Here is a 25,804-nt window from a genome sequence, read left to right on the forward strand (position 1 = left end):
GGTTATTTCACTCATCTTTTTGTGTCTGGGCTCTGAACGTAAGCCATACTGTCTTTCCGGCTTCTTTTCCCTAACATTTAATTCCTTGTTTTGGACTCGTTTCTTTGTGGCCCATAGAGCATCACCGGCCCTACTCTAGTTGTCCAAGTGTATAATAGTTATTTTATGGGTAAGAGTTTCCTCTTTGACAGCATGGCCCTTGCACTGAGATCATAAGAGAAAGCATCAATAGGGAGGACATTTCTACCTTTCATACGAGGCAGGGTGGATGTCATTTCACCCCCTTTATGTCTAGGCATAGTAGGTACCCTCTCAAATAGACTTTTTTTCCCTTATCTTAGTTGTATCATTTGGAAGGAAAAAGTTTTTTTTTTTTTTTTTAAGACCAATCACTTTGCTTCATTGCCCTTATTTGGATGGTAGGGAATTTAAGAAATTTATTTTTGGGTTAGAGATGGAAGACTTACTTCTGCTAATTTAATAAGTCAAAACATGATTACAGTTGAAAAATGTGACGAAAATAATGTTAGGAACTAATAATGCACCAGAACCACGATTTGCAAAAGGAAAATGAAAGAGAAACAATATACACAGAATACAAATATTTATGTGTTTCACCCAAGATGTACTATACGTCATGGCCAGCTGATAACCCAAACTTTTTTATTCGAATGAATAAATTACTTAGTAGTTCTGTCCATGAAGCATTCTCGAGTTAGGAGTCCTAAGGGAGAACTGCCAATCAATGAAGCAAGCCCTGGTTGTATTTAGATGTTACCTTTTACAATCCAAGACAGTGTTTGGTATGCATTTTCAGAATGAGAATGTGCACTCTCATTCTGAAAATACAGAATGTGTTCTTAACTGAGAATGAGATCGTTGTTTGGCTAAAATGTTTGTTTAAAATGGCATTTTTGATGTGAGAATGGTCAGGCATTTTATTAAACACCTCATGGGAAAAATTTCTTTAGTGAAAATCTCAGACAATATTATATCAATAATTCACAAATAAAAATAAAATTTTTTGAATGCTTCTGTAGATAGTATTGTTTACATCCAACCCGTAAAGATCGCAAGGAAAAAGAAAGATTCTAGGATTTTGGATTCGAGAGGAGATCTTAAGAAGGAGAAAAAGAGAGATATTTGGGGCAAGAGAAGCGGTTTTTAGAGAGAGAAAGAAAAGTAATTTTTGGAGATATGTAAAAATGAGTTGCTATTCCTTGAGAGAGAAGGTGCCTTTCATAAGATTAGTTGTGAAGATATTATCATTGGGCTATGCCAAGAGTTGGAGAATGGAGAATGGAGAATGCAAAATGCAAAATGTAAAAATATCCCATTCCAGAATGGTCTGCATTTTTTACTGTGTTGTAGAATTTTGAGAATGGAATGCTTATCAAACAATATTTTTAAAAGTCCAGAATGTGTTCTTGGTCCAGAATGCATTCCAAGAATGCATACCAAACACAACCTAAGATAGAAATGTGCATTAATGGGTGGACTAGATTGAACCTCTATAGTCTAGGAATGATGAGAGAATCACAGAGGGTACCATGGCAACTGAAAGGAAGTTGGTTTCCACTTGTAATAGAGACAGTTTGTCTGGCTGTTGATTCTTCTGGCAATCGAATTCAAGGGAAGAAGGAAGAGGATGCAGTAGCATCATTATCCAATTCTGCTCATGAGAATTATAAAGCATCAATTTGATTTCCAAAAACAATTCTAATATTCCTAAAACGTTGAGCTAGTATTCATAATTCTAGAATTGGCCAGAATCTCAAAAAAAAAAAATAATAATAATAAATAAATAAAATAAAAAAATGATTGAGTTGATTCAACTGGGGGATTTGAATTCTCTCATCCATTAGAGGCCATCGTCCATAAAGTGTCCCTAGAAAAAGAAGTTCCCTTATCCTTAACCACTTAATCCCATTCGACACGATTTAACACTCTTAAGTTTCTAGTGAGCATAAACCTTCAAGTAATCATTTGTCAAGAGAGATTCCAAAAGAATTGACAAGTCCTCTTGGGTTACGATTTTTGAACTTATCAAGAAATTATTTGATTGGAAACATTCCTGAAAAGATTGGACGACTATATTTAGTAGCAAGGGATATTTAAGCGGAAGGGAAGTAAAACTTTCATACTTAGAAAAGAGATTTTTGTAATCATTATTCCATGTGATCCCTTGTGATTGTTTAAACTAATTTTTTTAAACCATATTTAGTAAAGATACATTTTACATGTAATTTTTTACTTTACATATTATAGCAAAGCGTTATGGATGCAAATCAAAATGAAATTTAATAATCAAATATAGAATGATTTGTGGTGAACAATATAATCACATTGTGTAATGATTGCAAACATTTCCTTTTTAAGTACAAAAAATTTCACTTCCCTCCCCTTTAATTCCCTTTGCAACCAAATAGAATAGACTCTCTGGTGGAATTCCTCAAAGCATGTGAATGCTAACCTTTTCTGATGTTTTGAACTTGTCATATAACAGTTAATTTCTTAGGCAGCATTCCATTGAGTACTCAGCTCCAAGCTTCGATGCATCTAGCTTTTATGGGAAAGCGAGGACTCTGGGGGCCTCCACCCACACCGAATTGCACTGAAGATGGGCTTAACAATGATATTAGAGGAGGAGATGAAGGCAATGTCTTTCAAATTGAAGGGGTTTTATGTCAACATGGCCTTGGGATTTGTGGTGGGATTTTGGGGTATTTGGGTTGTTTTGGCTGTATTTGGTAGGTAAGAGAAGAAAAAAGTATAAGAAATATACTATTTTCTTGGTTTAAGAAATTTTCATATGTTTGGTATGTCCTAAACCAAGAGAAGATTTTTTTTTTTTTTTTTAATTCAAAATTCATCATGGAAATGGTGAAGTTTTCTTGTGTTGCCATAAAAAAAAAATCTTGCCTAAAACACAAGAAGACAAGGAAATATATAAACTTTTCCTTTCTTTTCTTTTATTGGTAGCCAAACAGACATAATTTTTATTTTTATTTTCATTTTTGTTCTTTTCTTTTCTTCTCTTTTCTAGATTTAGGCTGTGTTTGGTAGCCAAGAGAAGAAAAGAAAAAAAATAAAAAATAAAAAAGTAAAAATATCATTCTATTTTCATGGTTTAAGAAATTCTCATTGTGTTTAGTATGTTAACTAAGAGAAGATTCTTTTTTTGAATTCCAAAATTCACCTTGAGAATGGTGAAGTTCAGGGAAAAAAAAGTTTTGCCTAAAACATAAGAAAATAAAAAAGAAATTCTTTTCTTTTCTTTTTATTGATAGCGTATTTCTTATCATTTCATTTCATTTCTTTTCTAGCTTCATTTTTCTTTTCATTTTTTTTCTTTTCTTCTCCAGGTTGCCAAACACAATTTTGCTGTTCAAAAAGTCCTGAAGATTTGTATATTTTCAGTTTTTTGACGATATGGTAGCTAAAATTTTTGGACCATCAAATGTAGTTAGATTGCATAATAGTCTGATCAATGGTCATATATGTTTGATGAGAATTTATAATAGTTTTTGGAAATGTTTTTTTCCAAGATTTGTATTTCCATAAGAGTCTCTTAAAATTAACTTGAGTTCTTCAATTTGGTTGGCTTTGGGATATAATATACAATATCTTTTAACTCTCTCTCTCTCTCTCTTTCTCTGAGGAATCAGCAAATGCTTTTATTAGAAAAGAATGAAAAGAATTACTTGGCTTACTTACACTTTCGGCATTGCCACTAGCAGACAGAAAAAATAACAAACTTAAAAGATAATTACTCATTCGAATCGAAAACGAGACCTCTATTGGGTATCCACATTAATATCATTCAAAATAAAATTAGGAGTCACTTCCCATATGACTGAAGCTCTCAAAGATGTTGCATACTTTGGCATCCTATCGGCTACTGAAATTGGAATTTATTCACAACGGACCATCTAGAAAGGGGAAGGTGAGATCTTGAACCTTTGCGGTCAAGGGAAATTTTATGGGGTTTTAAGGAAGACCTAGATTTTTTTTATGTAATTTTGATTATTTTTTCCTACAATGCCAGGTGAGGTAAAAATTAGCCTTGGGGTATTGATGGCTATGAACCATGCTCAGGTTTTCTTCGTTTTTGTGTTTAGCTTTGTTTATATATATATATATATATATATAAAAGAATTATGTTTAGCTCTATTTAAACCTTTTATTTATATCATTTTTTATATTTTTTAAATACAGTCTCTATTGACTCCTAGCAAAAGCTATCAGCTCCGGTTCGAATTTTGTAGTCTGAACTTATTGGTCCAGTTTCGATATGGCATAGTGTATATATGTATATATATATATATACTAGTAAATACACACGTGTAGCAAAATTAATGTATTTTCACTTATTTTCTATAGTCAGCAATCTCAATTTTTTTTTTTTTTTTTGTTAAAAGATGATATTATTAAAATAAAAGGGGAAAATACACCAACATAAAAGAAAGGGAAAACAACCGAGACCCCTAGAGAAACTTACTCTCTCCACCTTCGGCATGGCCATCAGCAGAGAAAGCAAGAAACACCCTAGCAGAATCTAAATCTATGCCTGTCCATTGCATCATTTTCAATCTCCATCAGAATATGACTGGGGAATGTCACAGAGGTCTCTGTGATTCCTGATTTTGAAGCCTTCCTTGCCAAATAATCTGCAACCACATTTGCCTCGCGAAAACAATGAGAAATTTTCCACGAAATAGAATTCAAATATGGGAGAATCGCTCTCCATCGTTGAAGCACTAACCATGGAACTTGGTTCTTCTGCACAGCAGACACTACACCAGCCGAATCTGACTCAACCCACACTTCAGTCGCCCCATATCTCTTTGCCATGATTAGTCCTTCCAAAACCGCTTCAAACTCAGCCTCAAAGATTTTTTTAATGCCTAAATAAATACTGAAAGAGTTGCAAATCTGACCCTCTTTGTTACGAGCAATGCCACCCGCACCTGCCCTTCCTGGATTTCCCAGAGAACTCCCATCTACATTGATTTTAAACCAATTTGAATGGGGTTTACACCAATGAACTTCTAGAGGCGGAACATACTTAGGGGCCTCTACATGTAACCCCAATTTCCTGCAGCATAAGAGATCGCTGATACTCTTCACTTCACCCTTCGAACTACCCAAGCAAAGACCAATCTCATGGCAAATTAATTTAAAAATATGCACATCAGATCGAGCCTTGTCCTCATGGCTTCGTCTATTTCTCTCCCACCAAATATTAGTGGCAATGATTGAGAAGCTCAGCAGCCATGGGTTTTTTAAGTTTAAGATTCTTGCCTTGGATTTCCACCATGTTATCAATCCTTCTATAGATTGATGCATCGTCCAATAAATCCCAAAACAAACACAGAACCTTTCCCATATGCCAGTTGAGTATGGACAGTGAATAAATACATGGTCAATGCCGTCTTCATCTTGGTTGCAAAGGAAGCATCTCGATGCCATCATGATACCTTTCGCTTTGATCAGCTCGTCTGTTGGAAGTTTCCTATGAGCAAGCCGCCATCCTAAGGTAGAATACCGTGGAGGAAGACCTTTCCTCCAAATCAAAGAGAACCAAGGGACTTTTGGTGATTTTTCTCTAATTTCATCCCATGCAGAAGCCGTAGAAAAATTCCCCATAGGAGATAATTCCCAGGCGCAGAAGTCCTCCCTCTGATCAGGGCAAATAGCTATCTTCTTGATAGAGGTAAAAATATTATTTAGAAGTACCGACTGTACTATAGGGAAATTCCATTGACCATCCTGGATAAAATCACACACTTTGGCATTAGTATTAGGGGGGGAAAGGCCCATAGTCTTTATCTCCTCCATCAGAGATTTAGGTCCCCACCATTTATCCTTCCAGAAGTTTGTCAAATTACCATTGCCAATAACCCACCTCTCGTGGTCTGACACAAAATCCCATGACTTCCGAATCCCTAGGGCAATTGATGAAGGCCTGCTTCCCTTGGAAAATTTACCATCCTTTTTAACAAATCTTGCACGAAGAAATGAACTAGCATTCGATTTCCCATGTTTAATTCTCCAAACCATTTTACACAACATAGCTTTATTTGAATCTCTTAGCTTTCTGATCCCTAGACCCCCTTCTTCTTTGGGCTTGCACAGAGTATTCCACTTCACTGTAATTGCTCTCATACTTTCCACCTCCCCTGTCCATATAAAGTTTCGCATCCATAGGGGATTTCGGCAGTCACATACTGGTTTTGGTATGGGTGTATAGAAAAAGTTGTTTAAATAAAATCCACCCATGCCTACACTCATTATTATTATATTACCAGGCTATGTGTTTTTGTGACTCGGAAGTGATGGGGCGGTTTTGAGTATGTCTAGAGAATCCCTTGGATTGCCCAAGTACGAAATTTGAGCTGAAATTTAATATACCCACGATATACATGCATACCCTATATTCATGCACCATAGTAGCCTCCTATCATTCACCTTCTTAAAAAAAAGTTGCAATGGTGTAATGTAGTGGGCCCCCTTTAGATCTCTATGTGGCCCCACAGTGGTTGCTGCCTAGTCTAATAACCGTTAAATTAGCATTTAATAAAATAAAAATAAAAAAGGATAAGCTTCTTTGATTATTGAGATAAGCCACGGGTAATACTTTATTGATTTGAATATATCAACATGAAATTTGTAATGTCCACGTCAACCCTACGTGACCATGAACAGCTAGGGAGACAAATTCTCCAACATATGACAAGTTCAATTTTTTTTTAAGGGCAAAAGAACACTCGCTCATCATGTCCGTTGCATCTATACAAGCAAATGAGGAGATGCATATAGACATCAATAAGGGGTGATTTTTTGAATTTCATGGAGGAGGAAAATGTCGTCTCTCTACCCGTGACCAGGTAGTGTTCATTTCCCCTTTCTTAATTAAGTTAAAAAGAATCTCACACCCAAAGTCCAAAACACACAGGTCTGACTCTTTCATCACCAGCCAAATGTAAAAAATATATATTGAACCCTAAATGAAAAGAAGATACAACCACTACAACCCATATCCCATAAATTAAACCTCAGTACATATCTCGGCTATCCTCTGCTTGCACCATAAATCTAGAGCCAAACATTTCTGTTTCAAAAAATGGATGTAGTTTCAGATTTCTTATCTAAGCTCCACACCATAACCTTCTGCTTGATCTGCATCTTCATAGTCGAAGTATCCCTCTTCAACCAATCCCTCTCACACTTTACCTGGCGGCGCTTCCGTAGACGCGCAACCAGCGCCGCCGCAAGCACCACCTTATTGGGTCTGATCGATGCCCAGAGTCCAGCGATTCGTTACTACGACAACGGCAGCGGCGACGAGTTGAAGGAATGCGCGGTGTGTTTGATGAAATTAGAAGATGGAGATGAGATGAGAGTTCTGCAATGCAACCATGACTTCCATAAAGAGTGTTTGGATCAGTGGCTGGAGAAGGAACAGTTGACGTGTCCGCTGTGCAGGAGGCATGTTTTGCCTGAGAAGGTGGTGTTCGAACACAAGCAATTGAGGAGCGAAGTTGAGTTTGCTAGGGAAGGAGCGCACCTTGCTTATTTTATGCTTTATGGTATACATGGCCGTGCCTTACATTAACGCCTTCTGGATGAACCCAAGTGATGAACTGAAATTGGAAGTCTCTATTCCGTTCCAGTAGTTAGTCCACTAATACTGAACAATTTTTTTTTCTTTTAATTTAAAATAGAAGCTCTGTAATCGATTGGTAGTTAATCATAAAGTTGGGAGATGAAAAGAAATATAGTTCAAATCGTCAAGTTAATTATGGGCTTTATTCCTCTTTGGCTTAGCTTTCATTGCTAATCGCCGCAATTAGAGAGAGAGATGAACGATCCATGAAGCGTGTGGTTTTGAGTTTGACTCGTCTTACTTAAAGTATTTTCATTCTTAAAATTGAAACAAATTAAAATTCTCAATTCTCTACGACGTCTAGGCGAAAAACTATTTTCAGGAACAAGCAAATCATAATAATTTTCACTCTCATCCCCAATCAATTTTCATATCTTGCAATAAATCCATCCAAATCATTCTTATCAAATATATATTTTTTCTCGGTATATCTTTGATTAATTTATTGCTTACTTTTATGGACTAGTGAAATACTTATGGTTTGATACATAATAAGAAATTTTATCCCATTTTATAGGCAGATAAATCAGTTCGATAATTAATATCCCCATTTTTATCAACCCTTGGGGTCAATCACACAGGGTGTTTAATGTTATTCACTACTTTGAATGATTCTCATTCTAATTGCCCTTTATTCATTTTTGTGAAGCATCGATCAAGATTTAATTGGAATTTAAATCTGCCATTAGATCCGTTGATGAAATTGATAAAATCCTATATCAAGAGTTTTAATTGGTTACTTCTTCTTCTACTTTCTTTCTTTCTTTTTATTTCTTTTTATTTTTTTTATCTTTTAATTAAAGTTTTTAAATACTTACCTGTACAAAGGACACAACCTTACCCTATGCTAGGAGATTTTATATTGTACATTAGTGCCTCCCTGTACCTATCTTTTCTCCCTCTTATGAATTTGATGACATTTTTCTCTATTAGGGGAGGGGTGGTGTCGCCGTGTCGGGGGAATTAATCACTTAGAGCAAAGGCCCATATCTTGCCTTGTGCTTTCATGACGATATGTGAGCAAAGCAGGGAAGGAAGCACCTTCAATTGAATATGGAGATATGATTTATTTTTAAGAGATATATATATATATATATATATTTTTTTTTGTAGAAATTTTTAAGAGAGAGATTATGCATGAGTTAAGATGACGGTGATGTTTTTAGGTTTTTTTGGGTAGATGATGGTGATATTTACCAAATCACATTGTGTTAACGTTGTGGCAAAAGCGTGCAGAATGGCTCAACTAGGGGCTCACAGTTTGACATCATCTCTCAAATTAAGGTGGACATAAATTTTTTTCAAATATTTAGAAAATAATTATTAATACATAATAATATTTCAACTCATTTTTGTAAACAATTAAGCCCGAAATTTTGTCCAATCATGAAAAAACTTTCTGTCTCTTGATATTCACCCTAGCTATGGAAAGTAAATTCTTTGTCAAGCATCTTTTGGTCCACATGCATATGGATCTAATGCATTAATATCACCAAGAAGCATAAACTTCTAAGAAAAAAAAAGAAAAACCGTTAGTACACTATAAAACCCACAACCTAAAAGCAACTATAAATATCTCTCAAGCTTGGAGATCAATTTCAATATACTAATGAGAATCTTATCCCTAACACAACAGATAGTAATCCATTTAAGATACACACATAAATGGAGAGCCTAGAATGAGAGCGGGGTCTTTTTTGAGGTGGAAAGACAGAGAAAGAAATGGCTTGGCATAGCGCTGGTGTGAAATAATTACATATTATATATCTTAAAATAGAAAATGATGAAATAATGTCCCATAACATACCTACAGGCATGAAATAATTACGTTCTAAATGTTTGACATATATGGCCTTATGATCCAAATCTAATAAATGTAATGGTTGAATTACCTGGCCACATCTCTCATTAGATCACTTTCCAATCAAAATTTCATTAAAGATGAGTCGGAGTTTTTAGAATTTTGAACACTAATGTACGGCATCAGATCAAAAGGGAATGCCTGGTGCATGATGCTCCCGCGATGAAATGGTTCCTATACTCCGGTTGTGAGAACCATTACGACATATCCACTATTCTTTTGCCATATGGATAACTAATGTGGTTATTTTAACCATGCATTGGATAGAGATGTCATGTTCTGGAATAGCTAGGTGTCAAATTTTAGAGCCTCGTTTAATCAAATGAGAGGGTTTGGCATGCCGCTAGCACTCCTAGAGCTAGCGGCTCAATCAATGGTGTGGTTGGGAAACAACAACAAGCATGAGGGTCATTTTTGAAAGAGAGGTAAAGAGAGTGACAAAGATTTGGCGCCCCAACAGCATGCCCAACTTTATTTCCTTTAATCAAATATCATCCATGTATGCATGTATGTCAACACATGCTAACGGTACTTCGGCCACTTTTGTGCTTTCTTCTATAGCTATGGATTTTCAAAGCTCTATTTTTTTTTTTGTTAACCAAAGGTGTCTGGGCCAGTTTACGCGTACCTTAACAAATCCTCGGGGAAACTAGCACAACAACCCACTGTCATGATCTCCACTTGAATCGCAAATGCACAGATGGGGAATCTAATCTGAGACCGTGCACCTAATCCACACAATCTCTAGTTCGCCCTAACCATCTGGGCAACCCACGGGTGGGTACAGAATAAATAAGAAAACACACACACACACACACACACTATCCCACGACCTCCTCCCATGGGTGCCGGCACCACAAGCCGAAGCTACCACCATTAGGCTATCCTAGTATTCAAAGCTCTATTTAACCACATAAAAAACCATGATAATGTTGAGCATAGACCGATTGTTCTACCATGGGAAGGGTTCCTACCATGGGTGGGTAGGAAAAATTGAAAATTTTCGAACATGCCAAGACTAGACTTGGATCCTCTATGGCGCAACAGGACATCTAGTGTACATCCAACGTGCCAAAATGCCTTGGGCTACGTGTGACTGCCTTGAGTTCTGTGCTTGAGCATTTCTAACTGTTGAATCATGTCAAACGCCCTATTGCACCACAGAGGAAGTCAGTCCGCCAAGACCCATTTTTCATATCAGCATGCTGTATTTTTGCATCGTAGAAGTCACTTAACAAATTTGATTATTGTATGTCTAGAGAATGATGTGGATTGCCCTCTCCTATATATTCTAGCATGCTTAGACCCATTAGAAATCCATTTTTCAAATTAGCATGCTCTCATATATGGGCATGCCTTCTCCTGTATAATCATGCACTGCACTGCAGTAGTCTTGTGCACACTTAGATCAGGTTGAAACACAATTGTCCATTTAATCAAAAGTACTTTATTTTCTAATAGTATTCTTTTTTTTTTTTAAGATTCCAAATCAAACAATCAATAGAGTTGGATCATGATCTAACTGTAAGATTCCCAATTAGGTGGGGTAGCATAGTCAAAGATTTGTTTCTAAAATCGGTTTAGTGGTGTTGACTAAAGATGGAGTAAGCAGAAAGAATCCAATATTATTTGGTAAGTGATGTCTATAGAGATATTGGATTATATTAGCACACCTTAATAGTATGAAATATTTATTACTATGTGTGGACCTAAGGTATTATTTCATTAATAGGGAGGAAACCCTAATTTTATTGCAGGGTTGGTCCATACCCTCACCCCTATATATAGTTATCAATGACCCATTAAATGACGCTAATGACCTAAAGCAAAAGGGAAAGAAGGTAGACCAGACCAACATTGATCGTGTTGTACGAGGAGCATACAAGAAGACTTTGAGGAGTTCTTATTCTTCAGCCATGGATTCAGGTATGTCTAAAACGTGTTGTTTTTATAGTGTTGGCCCATACCCTCACCCCTATATATAGTTATCACTGACCCATTAAGTGACGCTAATGACTTAAAGCAAAAGGAAAATAAGGGAGACCAGACCAACATTGATCGTGTTGTACGAGGAGCATACAAGAAGACTTTGAGGAGTTCTTATTCTTCAGCCATGGATTCAGGTATGTCTAAAACATGTTGTTTTTATAGTGTTTGTCGTGCATGCTTATCGATCTTCATAAACCGTTCCGTATTTATTTTCTTTCAATGGTATCAGAGCCTCGTTCATAGAGATCGATAGGTTGTTAATTTTATTATGATCTTATACATGATTTACAATGGTGACTTTATGTCAATCATGTTTGTTGTTCTGTTTTTCAAATCTGTTTTAGGGTTCTATTGGAAAATCGTGACCACTTAAATTATTAAAAAAAAGAAGAAAATAAAAGAAAATAAAAAAGAGGTGAGATGAGATGAGATGAGACTGATGAAGGGAAAGGCTCATACAAAGTTTGTTTTGTTTTGATTTATTATTATTCATTATATATAATATATTATATTATAGGGAGAGGGATAGGTATGTCGCCGATATCAAGTATGCTAGCGGATAGCACCAATAGGAACACATGATGGAGTATCATTCAGGAAGGATATAAAGGTCATTTCAGAAAAAGGGAAGAGAGAGATAGACACAATGGGTTCTAGCATACTTGATATTGGCGGTATACCCAACATTTTCCCCATATTATATAAGAAGGGTCAAAAGCCACTTTTGGTTTTGTCTTTTAGAGAAACCGTACTAAGTGACTTTTGTTTTGTTTTGATTTATTATTATTCATTATATATAATATATTATATTATATTATATTCTATACACGAAGGGTTAAAAGTCACGTTTTGGTTTTGTCTTTTGGAAAAACCGTACCAAGTGACTTTTGTTTTGTTTTGATTTATTATTATTCATTATATATAATATATTATATTATATAAAAAGGGTCAAAAGTTACACAGGTTACTAAAAAAATAAAAAATAAAAAATAAAAACCCCAAAATTGAGTTATTTTTATTGGGTCTGTTTCTCTGTTAGAGAAACCGTACAATTTTTTAAATTTTTTTTTATTGATTTTGGCATATATGAATCAATTTCTATTCAAATTCACTTTTTCATTATGGAACTGTTTTTTCGATTTTGGCATATATGATTCAACTTTTCATTGTGGAACTTTTTTTTTATCAGATTATTTTGCCCTGTGATATTTTGTTCTGTCACGATAGGAACACTTATGGATGTCAACACTAAGTTTTATGTGCTTTTGTGTTTCATATTATTATACAATTCTCTGATTAAAAAAAAAATAAAATATAATGGGCATACAGTAGCAATCCAGGTCTATAGAGTTTTCGTAATTTTAGAGATTAGACTTCCACTTAGTGGGCTAATTCCTAAATATGCGGAATCACTATAGACCATCCGGATGGATTGTAGTCAAGAAAGCCATATGGCGAACGATGTGCTCTTGCCAACACAGGTAAGTCTTTGTTTGGTCGGTTTTGCTTGATGGTGTGAGGGTGACTTTTTTTTTAGCTTCACTATTTTGGAGGTTCTTGTCTTGCCACCACAGGTGACGGAATCTACAATATGGTGTTGTTTTTTGGCGTCTTGCCTTACATATGAAAGATTCATTTGCATGTTAGGCGATCTTACCACCATAGGTGTAACCCCAATGATGCCGGATCTTTTCCCAGTTTGTGTTTTTTTTTTCGTACAGTTGTTAAAATTAGTAATGGGATTAATCTGATTAATAAGTCATAATTAATCAGTTTTCATTATATTATTAGGATGTTGATATACTTTTGGTTATTGCATATTGTATATTTTGGTAATTATTATTGTCAGCTATGACTTCCCAATTGTTTTCCATCAAAGTCCTGAATGGTTCCAATTTTGAGGAGTGCATAGATTCTCTTACTGTGTCTCTTGCCATCATGAGACTCGATTATGCCCTGAGAACTGATAAACCCCCCGAGCCCACAACTGAGAATGATGCAACTGCAAAAACACTTTATGAAAAATGGAAGGAATCCAACAAATTATGTCTGATTGTTATGAAGCATACTATGGACAAGATCATTAAGAAGAGTGTGCCTTCGAAAGAAAATGCTAAGGATTTTCTTGCAGCTGTTAATACAAAGTTCATCAAATTTGATAAGGCTGAGAAAGGAACATATTTGGAGTGGTTCCCATCCACTCGATATGATGGCACAAGTGGAGTACGTGATCACATTATGAAAATGACCAATTATGCTGCCACATTGGGCGAGATGGAAATGAAGATATCTGATTCTTTCCTTGTGTGACAAATTATACAATCACTTCCATCATCGTTTGATACTCTTAAGACCTCCTATAATGCACAAAATTTGGAGTGGAATCTTGAGGACATGACTTCCATATTGATACAGGAAGAGGAAAGAAAGAAGAAGGAAAATTTTAATTCTGCCTATTTTGTTTCCAATAATGGGGGAAAGAAGAAATTCAAGAAAAATTGGAAAGGCAACAAGCAAGAAAATTCAGAAAAAATATAACTGAAAACCGATTAGAATCTAAAACCAAAGACCAAGGCTTTTAAGGGAAAGTGCTTCTTCTATAAAAAAAAAAGATGGATATAGGAAAATAGATTGCTATGGCTATAAGAAATGGCTTGAAAATAAATGTACATCTTTAGCTCTAGTGTGTCTTGAATCAAATCTTGTAGATGTTTCCCCTGATTCGTGGTGGATTGATACTGGAGCAACTATTCACATCACTAATTGTTTGCAGGAATTAAGAAGTAAGAGGAAACCAAGTGAGGGAGAGATGATGATCTACATAGGGAATAGAAAGAAGACAAAAGTTGAATTCATAGGAGTAGTTAGATTACTTTTATCCACTGGTTTTGTTTTGGATTTGAATGATGTGGTTTATGTACCGTCGTTTAGACGAAAACTTGTTTCAGTATCTAAATTTGACAGTTATGGTTACACTTTTAATATTGGCAATGAAAAAATTACTCCCTATTTTGGTTCTCTTATGGTTGGATCTGCCTCGTTATGTGATGGTCTTTATAAATTTGATTTGGATATTAGTTCTTCCAAATATGCCAACACTTCTTCTGTTGTAAATTATGTGGTTACAAATCCTAAACGTGTTAGAATGGATGAAAATTCTTCTATATTATGGCATAAACGTTTATGACATATTTCTAAACAGAGGATAGAACAATTGATTAAGGATGGTACACTTCCTCAATTGAATTTTTCAGATTTTGGAATTTGTATTGATTGCATTAAGGGAAAACAGACTAAAGCTAAAAAGAAAGGTGCAACCAAGAAGGATGAAGCATTAGAGCTGATTCATACTGATATTTGTGATCCATTCACTCCTACTACCATGGGTGGATACAAATATTTTATTACTTTCATAGATGATTTTTTCCGTTTTGGTTTTATGTACCTTATTCAAGAAAAATCTGAATCCTTAGATGCTTTCAAAGTTTTTAAAGCAAAGGTAGAACTTAAAAGGAAAAAGAAGATAAAAAGTGTGAGATCTGATCGAGGTGGAGAGTTTTATGATAGATATGATGAAACTAGGCGTAACCCTGGACCATTTGCCAGATTCTTACAAGAATGTGGTAATGACTCTCAATACACTATGCCTAGTTCACCTGAGCAGAATGGGGTGGCTAAAAGGAGAAACCGTACCCTTATGAATATGGTGAGAAGCATGATAAGTAATTCAACTTTACCTGATTTCTTATGGGGTGATGCTTTGAAAACAATAGTATATATTTTGAATAAAGTGCCTAGCAAGTCTGTTCCCAGAACTCCCTATGAATTGTGGACTAGTAAGAAGCCAAATTTATCTCATTTTCACATATGGGGATGTGCTGCAAAGGTGAGACCTTACAATCCTCAGATGAGGAAGCTTAATCCAAGGACCATTAGTGGTCATTTTATCGGTTATTCTGAAAGATCAAGAGGATATAGATTCTATTGTCCTACACATTTTACCAGAGTAGTGGAATAAAATCGGACAGTTTTCTTTGAGGATGATCTAGATTTTTAGTCTGCTCAACCACGTAACTTTGTTTTTGAGGAGGAACGTGTTCTTGTACCTATACCTATGACGTTGCCGTCTACTGTATTATAGCCTCACATTGAACAAGAGAATGTCCCCACTCAAGAACTTGTGCAACCTATAGTGGCTGAGCCTACACCTCCTGTTGTTGATGAGATTCAGGACCATATTGCAGCTGATATTCCATTGAGGAAATCAGAGAGAACTCGTAGGCCTGCCATATCTGATGACTATGTTGCTTATTTACAAGAACATGAATTTGATATTACTTTGGATTTAGATCCAATCAGTTTTGACCAGGCTGCCAATGATCCCAATTCATCAATGTAGATGGTTGCCATGCAAAATAGATTAAATCCTATGTCTGTTAATGATGTTTGGGATTTGGTTGAATTATCAAAAGGATGTAGACCAATTGGTTGTAAATGGATTTTCAAGACCAAATGGAACTCTAAAGGTGAAATTGAACGTTACAAGGCCAGACTTGTAGCAAAAGGATTCAGTCAAAGAGAGGGCATAGATTACAAGGAAACATTCTCACCAGTCTCGATAAAAGATTCTTTTAGAATCATCATGGCTTTAGTAGCACATTTTAATTTAGAACTTCATCAGATGGATGTCAAAACAATTTTCCTAAATAGAGGTCTTGAAGAGGATGTTTACATGCAACAACCCCTTGGCTTCAGGCAAGCTGATACAGAGCACCTTGTGTGCAAACTCAAGAAATCTCTTTATGGTTTGAAACAGGCATCTAGACAGTGGTATCTTAAGTTCAATGAAATTGTCACTTCTTGTGGTTTCAAAGAAAATCTTGTGGACTAGTGCATTTATCTGAAGATCAATGGGAGTAAGTTCATTTTCCTTGTGCTTTATGTTGATGATATTCTTCTTATTAGCAATAATGTTGATCTTTTACATGAGACAAAATGATTATTATCAAGTCACTTTGATATGAAGGATCTTAGTGAGGCCTCTAATGTTTTGGGCATTGAGATTCATCGTGATAGGTTTTGCAGCGTTCTTGATTTGTCTCAGAAAGGTTACATTGAGAGGGTTTTAAAAAGGTTTAATATGTTAGCATGTTCCTCTAGTAAGGCTCCAGTTGTGAAAGGAGACAAATTTGGCAAGTCTCAATGTCCACAGACAGAAGTGAAGCGCAATCAGATGAAGAACATACCTTATGCATCTGCTGTTGGTAGTTTGATGTATGCTTAAGTTTGTACACGGCCTGACATTGCCTATATTATTAGTGTACTTGGGAGATATTTGAGCAACCCCGGTGAAGCGCATTGGGTAGCTGCTAAGAAATTCATGAGATATTTGCATGACACTAAGGATTTTATGCTTACTTATAGAAAAATCAATTCACTTGATGTAGTTGGTTACACTGACGTAGATTTTGTTGGATGTCTAGATGACCTCAAGTCTACTTTTGGATATGTTTTTGTGATGGCAGGTGGGGTTATATCTTGGAAGAGTGTCAAGCAGACACTCACTGCATCTTCTACTATGCAAGCAAAGTATGTGGCGTATTATGAAGCCACTGTTCAAGCTTTATGGTTAAGGAATTTTATCTCAGGGCTACAGATTGTTGACTCTATATCTAAACCATTGAGGATGTTCTGTGACAACTCCGCTACGGTTCTTTTCTCTCATAACAGTAAAAGTACTTCAGGCTCTAAACACATTGACATTAAGTATTTTTTGGTTAGAGAGAAAGTTCAAGAGTCACAGATTACAATGGAACAGATTGCTACAGAAAACATGATTGCAGATTCTCTTACTAAGGGCTTGATTCCAAAAGTCTTTCAAGAGCATGTCACTAATATGGGACTTGTTAGTTCTTTTGATGCATTTTATTAGTGGGAGTTTTGCTCAATATGTTCGCATCTGACTTTCAGTTTTATTTTATATATATGATGCATTATTATTGTTCTCAAGAATATATATGCATTTTTTATGACCATTTGTTTATGTGTATACACTTATTTATTTGCCTCCTACAGAAAATTGAGGTTATATGTGGTGTATTTACCTCATTCGGTATCTGATGTTCCAGTCAATACATACACATCCAATCGTTAGCAAAGCCTTGTTTGATTGAGGCCTAGTGCTAGTGTTGTGGGACATCCGGACCCAGTCCCAATGAGCTTCTTTGATTGAAGTTTGAGTGTTTGGGAGACGTTTGTAGTTAATGAGACCTTCGGTATCTGTCTCATATGACTCATTTAGTTTTCGAGCCAAGACCAATTTGGAAATAGACATGATAATCACTATTGTATATTATTTTCATACCACACTTTCATACCGTTCAGCCCAAGTCGGTGATATTATGAGCACTTTGACGTGTTTGGTCTCATATCGCTTTAGATGTGATGATCAATACGGTTGGGTGTTTGTAATTCTCATTTGGACCAAGGCATTTGGTTTAAGGTGCACTCCATTTGACGTTGTTTTGTTTGTGGCCATTTTTAGTTTATCTAAATCGGAGAGCCGTTTTAAATAAATTTTAAAATCTAAAACTTATGGCATATGTTGCACAAGTGGGAGATTGTAAGATTTTCAATCAGGTGGGCTAGCATAGTCAAAGATTTGTTTCCAAAACCAATTTAGTGGTGTTGACAAAAGATGGAGTAAGCAGAAAGAATCCAATATTATTTGGTAAGTGATCTCTATGGAGATATTGGATTCTATTAGCACACCTTAATGGTATGGAATATTTATTACTATGTGTAGACCTAAGGTATTGTTTCCTTAATGGAGAGAAAACCCTAATTTTATTACAGGGTTGGTCCCTACCCTCACCCCTATATATAGTTATCACTGACCCATTAAGTGACGCTAATGACCTAAAGCAAAAGGGAAAGAAGGTAGACCAGACCAACATTGATCGTGTTGTACGAGGAGCATACAAGAAGACTTTGAGGAGTTCTTATTCTTCAGCCATGGATTCAGGTATGCCTAAAACATGTTGTTTTTGCAGTGTTTGTCGTGCATGCTTATCGATCTTCATGAATCGTTCTGTATTTATTTTCTTTCACTAACTTGACAGGAGTGATCATTTGACCAGCCCATGCATAGGAGATGTTCACAAAATAGGTTGTTTAATTTGGTTAAAACCCGATTCCTAACATATTGGGAAAATTTTATCATAAAAATACAGGTCTAAGACAGATTTGATAAGGCCTAAATTTTGTGAGCAAGCAGATCCAAGGTTTCCCACTCACTCATAAAATTTCTGCTCAAACAGAGTTTGTAATGTGAAAAAAATGCAGTAAGTGTTCATATACATAAAGGAGGAAACATGTCAATACATGAAAGAATATTTAAAATGAATTAGACATTAAAATTTGATATGTCGCTAATCTATAGTATGCACTCAATATCTAGACCTTGGCCTATCCATTAAACCGTGTTACAATTGTCCACATCGATCACCCTTTCTCGTGGATTAAAATATTGGATTGTTTTGATAAACTTATAAGTTGAATACATGCCTAGAAATAAAACTGAAACAATTCAGCAAACATAAGACATAACCTTGTAAATATCACATTTTCTGATTTGAATTCATGTAGAATTTTTTTTCCACCACAGGTCTTGGAGGACAAAACTACTACTACTACAAAATTCCTATTCGATTGGATAAAGTGAAACACATTAAATAATTTTTATATAAATTTTACTAAATGAATGTTGTGAAATCACTCCACACAGGCAACATATCAGTTGTGTCGATCAATAATTTTGCATTTTTATGGTTGGATAGATGAGGAATGCCTTAGATATGACACATGATAAAATTTTATGGCACATCTCAGTACGATTAATCATTTATGTGTTTTTTTTGTATGTTCTTAATTTTTTCTTTATAGCAAATTTGATCTTTTAAACAAATTTTATAGTATATTTTAACATGCATAAAATTTAGATTAGAAAGTCACAATTAGATGATGTGGATAACATATCAAAAAACTTTAAATTTATAAAATTAATTATAATATTATATGGCAAAATAAGTTATGGGAAAGGGATCAACATGCAAATGCCCTTTACATTGGCATTATACATGTTATAGAGGAAGGGAAGTTTTGGTGATATTGATTCATATATAAGAAAAATATATGCCATTAATTAAAGGAAAAGAAAAAAGACCATCTGAGAAAACGTGTATACCATACAATCGTGTGATTGTCTTCTGTGTGACACTATTGATATAAAAATAATAGAAACTCACTCCTATTATTTTACAAAAATAGCTACGAATAACACTCCCATTGATCAAAATAAATCAACATCAATCCCACATGAATAAGATGACGAAGAGATTAGGAGTGAAGAAGACAAGTTCCTTGCATATGACATTTCTTTTGAACTTTTTTTATATTATTAGAAGTAGTTTTTTGTTCAGGAGAGGGGCCCACAACAGCATCCCCTCTCTCTACCTCTCTCCTCCACAAAATAAAGGTGCAAAGGTGGTGTCTTTTCACAGCGGAAAAGAGAGAGAGAGAGAGAGATGGGAGCATGGCGTACATGTTTCTTTTCCTCTATTTTAAGGCTTTGTTTGGTTGGAAGGAAAACTAAAAGGAAGAGAAGCAAAAATTTCTTAAATTTTTGCTTAAAAATTAATATTCAACATGATTGTATTAATTACTTAAATTTCTTATCATATATAATAATAATATTTTTAGATGTAAATTTTATTTTATATCTTAAATCTAAAGGATTTAGATACAAAATAAAATGAAAAACAATAACTAGACATTAAATGATTTGGAATTAGTCACATAACAATGCGTGACAATTAACACAAAAGCATTTTTTTTTTTTTTTAATTTGAAAATTTCACTTCTTTTTCCTTATCAAGAAAATCAGAACCTTGAGATCTAGTCTGAAACCTTTCCCAATTAGATCTCACACCGTCCATAGGTGTGGGTCCTGCAGTCCAAAGATGGGTCCCACACCCATGAAGGCAATGAAAGATCCAATGGGAGGAGAGGAATCGGACCATTGAAATCGTCTGCAATTCCGATCTCGTACAATTTCGTGCAATACCACCTTCAAGCGGTAACACGTGTATTGATACCAATACAATGGTCCAGATCTGGTACAATTAATAAAACATTAAATCAGTGAAGAGGTATTTAAATCAAATCTGGACCATTGCATTGGTATCAATACACGTGTCACCCCCTGAATGTGGTATTACAAGGAATTGTACGAGATCGGAATTACAGACGATTTTTTTCCAAATCCCACACTCAAAAGTCCCCAAAACATTCCTGCCTCAGTCCACATGCAGCTGAATTTGAGGGGGTCACCACCACCACCACCACAACCGACAGGGGTTATCCATCCCTTTTCATCACCGAACACAGCTAACAAACATGGAAGAAAGAACCAAATTTAGACCCTAGTTGGATAGAACCAAACTGAAAAGAAGATAACAACTGACACCCTAAAGCGAATCTCCCCAAAAAAAAAAAAAAAAATCCCCAAACCCAAAACCCATTAAATATACGTATTTGGATATCCTTTGCTTGCACTATAAATCTAGACCCTTCTCATAATTGAAAGCCAATCATTTTTGTTTTCTACCAAGGGAAAGAAGCTAGAAACAATGGGAAACGTTGCAGAGTTCTTCTCTAAGCTCCACGCCATTACCTTCTGCTTGCTTTCCATCTTGATATTTGAGTTAGCCCTCTTCATCCAATCCGTCTCATACTACAACTGGCGGCGCCTCGACAAACGCAAAGCCGGAGCCACCGAAAGCAGCTCTTTATTGGCTCTGATTGATGCCCAACGTCCAGCGATTCGTTATAACGGTGGTGGAGAATGGAATGAATGCGCGGTGTGTTTGACGAGAGTGGAAGATGGGGATGAGATCAGAGTGTTACAATGCAAGCATGATTTTCATAAAGAGTGCTTGGATCAGTGGTTAGAGAGGGAGCAAGTGACATGTCCGATGTGTAGGAGGTATGTGTTGCCTGAAGATGTTATATTCAAACACAAGCAATTGAGGAGCAGAGATGCGTTTAATCAAGATTCTTTCTTGTATATAAGATGGTAGCTTTTGGATGAATCTAAGGTGAAGAATTGAAATTGGAATTCTATCTACCTCTTCAGTTGTCCATTCATAGTATACATAATTGAATTTTCTAATTAAATTTTTAGATCTTTTCCAGAATTTCTGTAAAATCAATTAATAGTTCATTAGATTATAGTCCAAATCAATTTTTCAAGTTGTGTCTTCCTCTTTGAGAGAGTGAAAACTGGGCTTAACCCAGGAGTGGTTTCTGAATTATTATTATCGATTCCAATTGTTGGAAAATCCATCCTAAAACCGTCCCGTTCCATTTAATAATCGATCCAAATCAGTTCCCAGAACAAACTCATTTAGTATAGAGGCATATAGAAACTTGGAAAGATTAGATCAGCTGCCTTTTATTCATTTTTGCGAAGCATCATTCATGATTTAATTGAAATTTGGATCTATTAACCTTTATTCATTTTTTGTGAAGGATCATTCATGATTTAATTGAAATTTGGATCTATTAAATGAGATCGATGGAGATTGATAATAACTTTTTTTTAGGTATTTAGAGTTTTAATACTTGCTTGTACTAAACTTCATCTTATGAAAATTAAGTTTAGGAAAAGGTTTTCTGTCATGTTGCATGGCCCCTACATTAATGCATGGGTCAATGAGAGTGTGCACATGGGTTGAGTGTGTTGCAGGGCTTGCCTCTCTTCTTGTATCTTCCCCCTCTCCCCTTGCTATTTAATATATCATTTATTCACACCACAAAAAAAAAAAAAATGTTAATAAGAAATCCTAATCAATTGACTTAAAGTTGAAGGGAACAAAACACTATTTGAGAAAGGAAAAAAAATGTTGTGATATCAAAGATGGAGTATGGTTTTAAATATCAATGGTGCTCAAATGCCTGTTAGCAATGCACTTATTTTTGCGGTGTGGAATGTTGATTTAATCACTCTAATTGTTTTAAAGATAAGAAATTACTTGAATATGTCACATTTAAATTTATTTACAATCATATGGTCCACCATTTATAAGGGTCTTATTCGAAGTTCCAAGTTATTCATATTTAACTTTCAAACAATCTTCAAAACATTAAATATAAATGTGTGGTGAGTGAAAATTAATGTGTGACTAGATTATGATAGTAACATGTTCACTTAGTTTGAGCACAAACTTAACACATATGAATGATAATAGGTAAGATACTTGGGTTTTCCTGACAATATAGGTAGGAGGGAACATTTTTTTTTTTTTGGTTACAGATACATCGAGAAAACTTGCCTCTTAAGAAATAGTAAAGGAACAAACATTTTTAACGAAAGAACCATTACACAGATAAGAAGGAGGGTTAGGGCCGTTACGCCACCAAATCCAAACAAGATTGAATTTGGCAGTGCTCTTCTCTGATTTTTTTTTATTTTTTTTTCTTTTATTTCATTACAAGATCTAGAAACCAAAAAACAAATAAAACAAGAGATCAAACCTAAAGCTTCATCCACAATGGCACAAGCAATCCAATCAAAAGAGGGTAAACCTTTAATTGCTTGAATTATTGAGGTAAGTTGGGATGATGGGTCTGCTTACCAAATCAACAAAGGGTTAATGTTGTGGCAATTATGGGAAGTGTGCTTCAATACTCTATGGGGCTCTCCTAATCAGACATCATCTCTCAAAGCAAGAGGTGTTGACAGACTGAATTTAAGCATGTAAATAAATTCTTAATCACTTAATTAATATTCAATCACCACCCAATAATTATTACTTATTAAGCCATTGGAAAGGAAAGAGTTCATCCCTAGGGCTACCTGTCGATATCAGTTTACCTCTATGATCCATTTTTTCTTCCATCCCCTAAGTCTCCTTCTAATATCTCCTTCTAATATTTTAATGATTCGTCTTGTATTTAATTCATCATATATATAAAACGATAAGTATATGCCAAAATTCAAAACATATATATATATATATAATATTAAATTTGTATAAAAAAAAGAAAAAAAAAACAACATATCGAATTGAATGAAAATTAAAAAGTAATAAATACCAAAGTAATAAATACCAAAGTAAGCTTATTTCAAATCTAATACATACCCAGTCCGTTGACGCAAATATATGCCTAGATGTTGGTGTATGATGTCTTGTATTCCGTCGCAGTTTAATCCAGGGAGTACTGGTGCAGCACCTAGAGAGGCAGGACGACGGTCCCGCTAGCCGGTTTGCTAGCCGTGGGGGTTGCAAGGGGGGCAGGAGGCCCCCTGCATAGCAGGGGGTGTAGGCCTCCCACTCGAATTTTTTATTTGAGGGCAATTGTAGTTTAATCCGGATTAGGGTGGCAATTGTAGTTTAATCCGGATTAGGGTTTTTTCACTATATATTTGTAGCGATGGTTTCTTTCTCTGTAATGCAAGCAATACTGAGAGGTGTGAGGACGAGCGCTGTAACCCTATTCTCCATTGATAGTGAAGCAGGATCTCATCTCACCGGAGACGTAGGCAACCTTGCTGAACCTCGTAAAATCCATGTGCATTATTTGTTTTGTTTTTCCATTATCTTCTGCATCGTTTTAGGGTTGCGTTTCTACACTAGACACAATAGGGTAGAAAGATCATGCTACCACACCCTGAGGATGTTCACACGTGCCATGTGTTGGAGTATACCTGTGTAAGGGATATATGACGTTCTCTTGCCATAAAGTTAGGAGAAAATAATCTTGAGTACTAACGTAGGTACACGTCTAGATATAGCAGGATGGAAAGATTGTGTTACCTCCACCCTGAAGATGCTTATACACGTCCTCCCATTGGTCTCACATACTGATGTGTAACTACACCAGTAGACAGCGTATTCTTTGCCCATAAAGTTATCAATGATATCTTTCAATCAAAAAAAAAAAAAAGTTATCAATGATATCTTAGAAGAAAGAGAGACATGAACTTTGGGTAGTTGCGGATGGATGAGTGCCTGTGCTCTTTTTAATGATTGTTAAAGGAGTAATCGAAATGAACAATTGTGGGGATAGCTCAGTTGGGAGAGCGTCAGACTGAAGATCTGAAGGTCGCGTGTTCGATCCACGCTCACCGCATTTGTCTTTTTCCCCACCTGAATAATGGATGTCCGAAAAACTTTCTGGACTCGTCTCTCTCCAGAGAGCTCTCTTTCACACCCGCGGAACTAGCAAGTGAGAGGAACTAACGAGTCACATTTGTCCTCAACAATCTCCATGATATCTGTATTAATAAGACTGTTCAATTTTATTTTTACATGTCATTTATTTATTAGATTTGTAAGTTATTTTATGGGTTTTTCACCCAAAATTATTCTTAGCTAGAGATAGGATCGAACATCCTATTCATATGGTTGTTACATTGTATGTTATTAGAGATGTGATTCTGATACATAAATGTAAGTACACACACTGTGTGTATAAAAAGGAACCTGATAATAATCTCACATGTATTACCGTTAATTGTATGAGGATGAGATTCGTGTATGTCATTTTACCTTTGACTTAAGAGATCATATTTGTTGCAGTATTATATCACGTGTTTTGATAGACTAATGGTTGACATCTAACGGACTATATATCGGTACATTGGACACATGGTCTCATATTTTTAATAAAAAAGATCGTCAACATGAGATCCACAGTTCTTAATTGGGGAATATCGAGAAGAGAAAATGTATATACTTGATTTGAAAGAAATCTGGTACAAGTGCCGTTTTTGTAAATTGTTTACAAAGTTATTTTTAATATGAAAAATAGTATTTTATTTATTAATTTTTATTTGAAATATTTTTTCAGTCTTCGATCTTTTTCATTGAATCTTTGAAATAGATATGTACAATCAATTGGGGTTTGGCAATATTAAATTACATGCCCTATAGTAGAGGTGTCAATCGGTAGGGCCTAGTCGAGTTTGGCTGGCCTATGTCCTCGAACCATGACCTACCCATTTAAGGAATGAGTTGGTCTCAATCGGTGTTGTGTCGGGCTGGATCGAGTTTCGATCTTTAATCGGACTTCTCCTAATCGGGCTATAATTAGACCTTAAATGGGGTAATGTACCAATAAAGCCTTAAACGAACTTTACTTTTCTTAGATTTAAGATACTTTAATTTATTTTATTAAATTATCAATAATTTTGAAAAGATATTACATTTAATTACAGTCAA

At 35.4% G+C, this 25,804-nt stretch overlaps 2 protein-coding genes and 1 non-coding gene across 3 annotated transcripts; all 3 read left to right on the forward strand.

Moving 5' to 3' along the window:
- The first annotated feature begins 7,040 nt into the window (after nucleotides 1-7,040).
- LOC122057145 (E3 ubiquitin-protein ligase RNF13-like) lies at nucleotides 7,041-7,779 on the forward strand. Its single transcript, XM_042619159.1, has one exon. It carries the CDS (start codon nucleotides 7,127-7,129, stop codon nucleotides 7,616-7,618), a length of 492 nt encoding a protein of 163 aa, XP_042475093.1. The 5' UTR covers nucleotides 7,041-7,126; the 3' UTR covers nucleotides 7,619-7,779.
- Nucleotides 7,780-21,208: 13,429 nt separating this feature from the next.
- On the forward strand, nucleotides 21,209-21,658 carry LOC122056911 (E3 ubiquitin-protein ligase RNF13-like). Its single transcript, XM_042618881.1, has one exon. The coding sequence runs from the start codon at nucleotides 21,209-21,211 to the stop codon at nucleotides 21,656-21,658; it is 450 nt and encodes a 149-aa protein (XP_042474815.1).
- A 2,982-nt stretch (nucleotides 21,659-24,640) lies between these two features.
- TRNAF-GAA lies at nucleotides 24,641-24,713 on the forward strand. The gene has a single exon. It is a non-coding gene; the product is annotated as a tRNA-Phe (tRNA).
- The last annotated feature ends 1,091 nt before the right edge of the window (nucleotides 24,714-25,804 follow it).

The sequence above is a fragment of the Macadamia integrifolia genome, chromosome 12 (assembly GCF_013358625.1).
Source record: "Macadamia integrifolia cultivar HAES 741 chromosome 12, SCU_Mint_v3, whole genome shotgun sequence".
NCBI classification, from domain to species: Eukaryota; Viridiplantae; Streptophyta; class Magnoliopsida; order Proteales; family Proteaceae; genus Macadamia; species Macadamia integrifolia.

Coding starts and splice junctions, on each gene's coding strand:
- LOC122056911 (XM_042618881.1), top strand. CDS start 21,209: ATGGGAAACGTTGCAGAGTTCTTCTCTAAGCTCCACGCCATTACCTTC.
- LOC122057145 (XM_042619159.1), top strand. CDS start 7,127: ATGGATGTAGTTTCAGATTTCTTATCTAAGCTCCACACCATAACCTTC.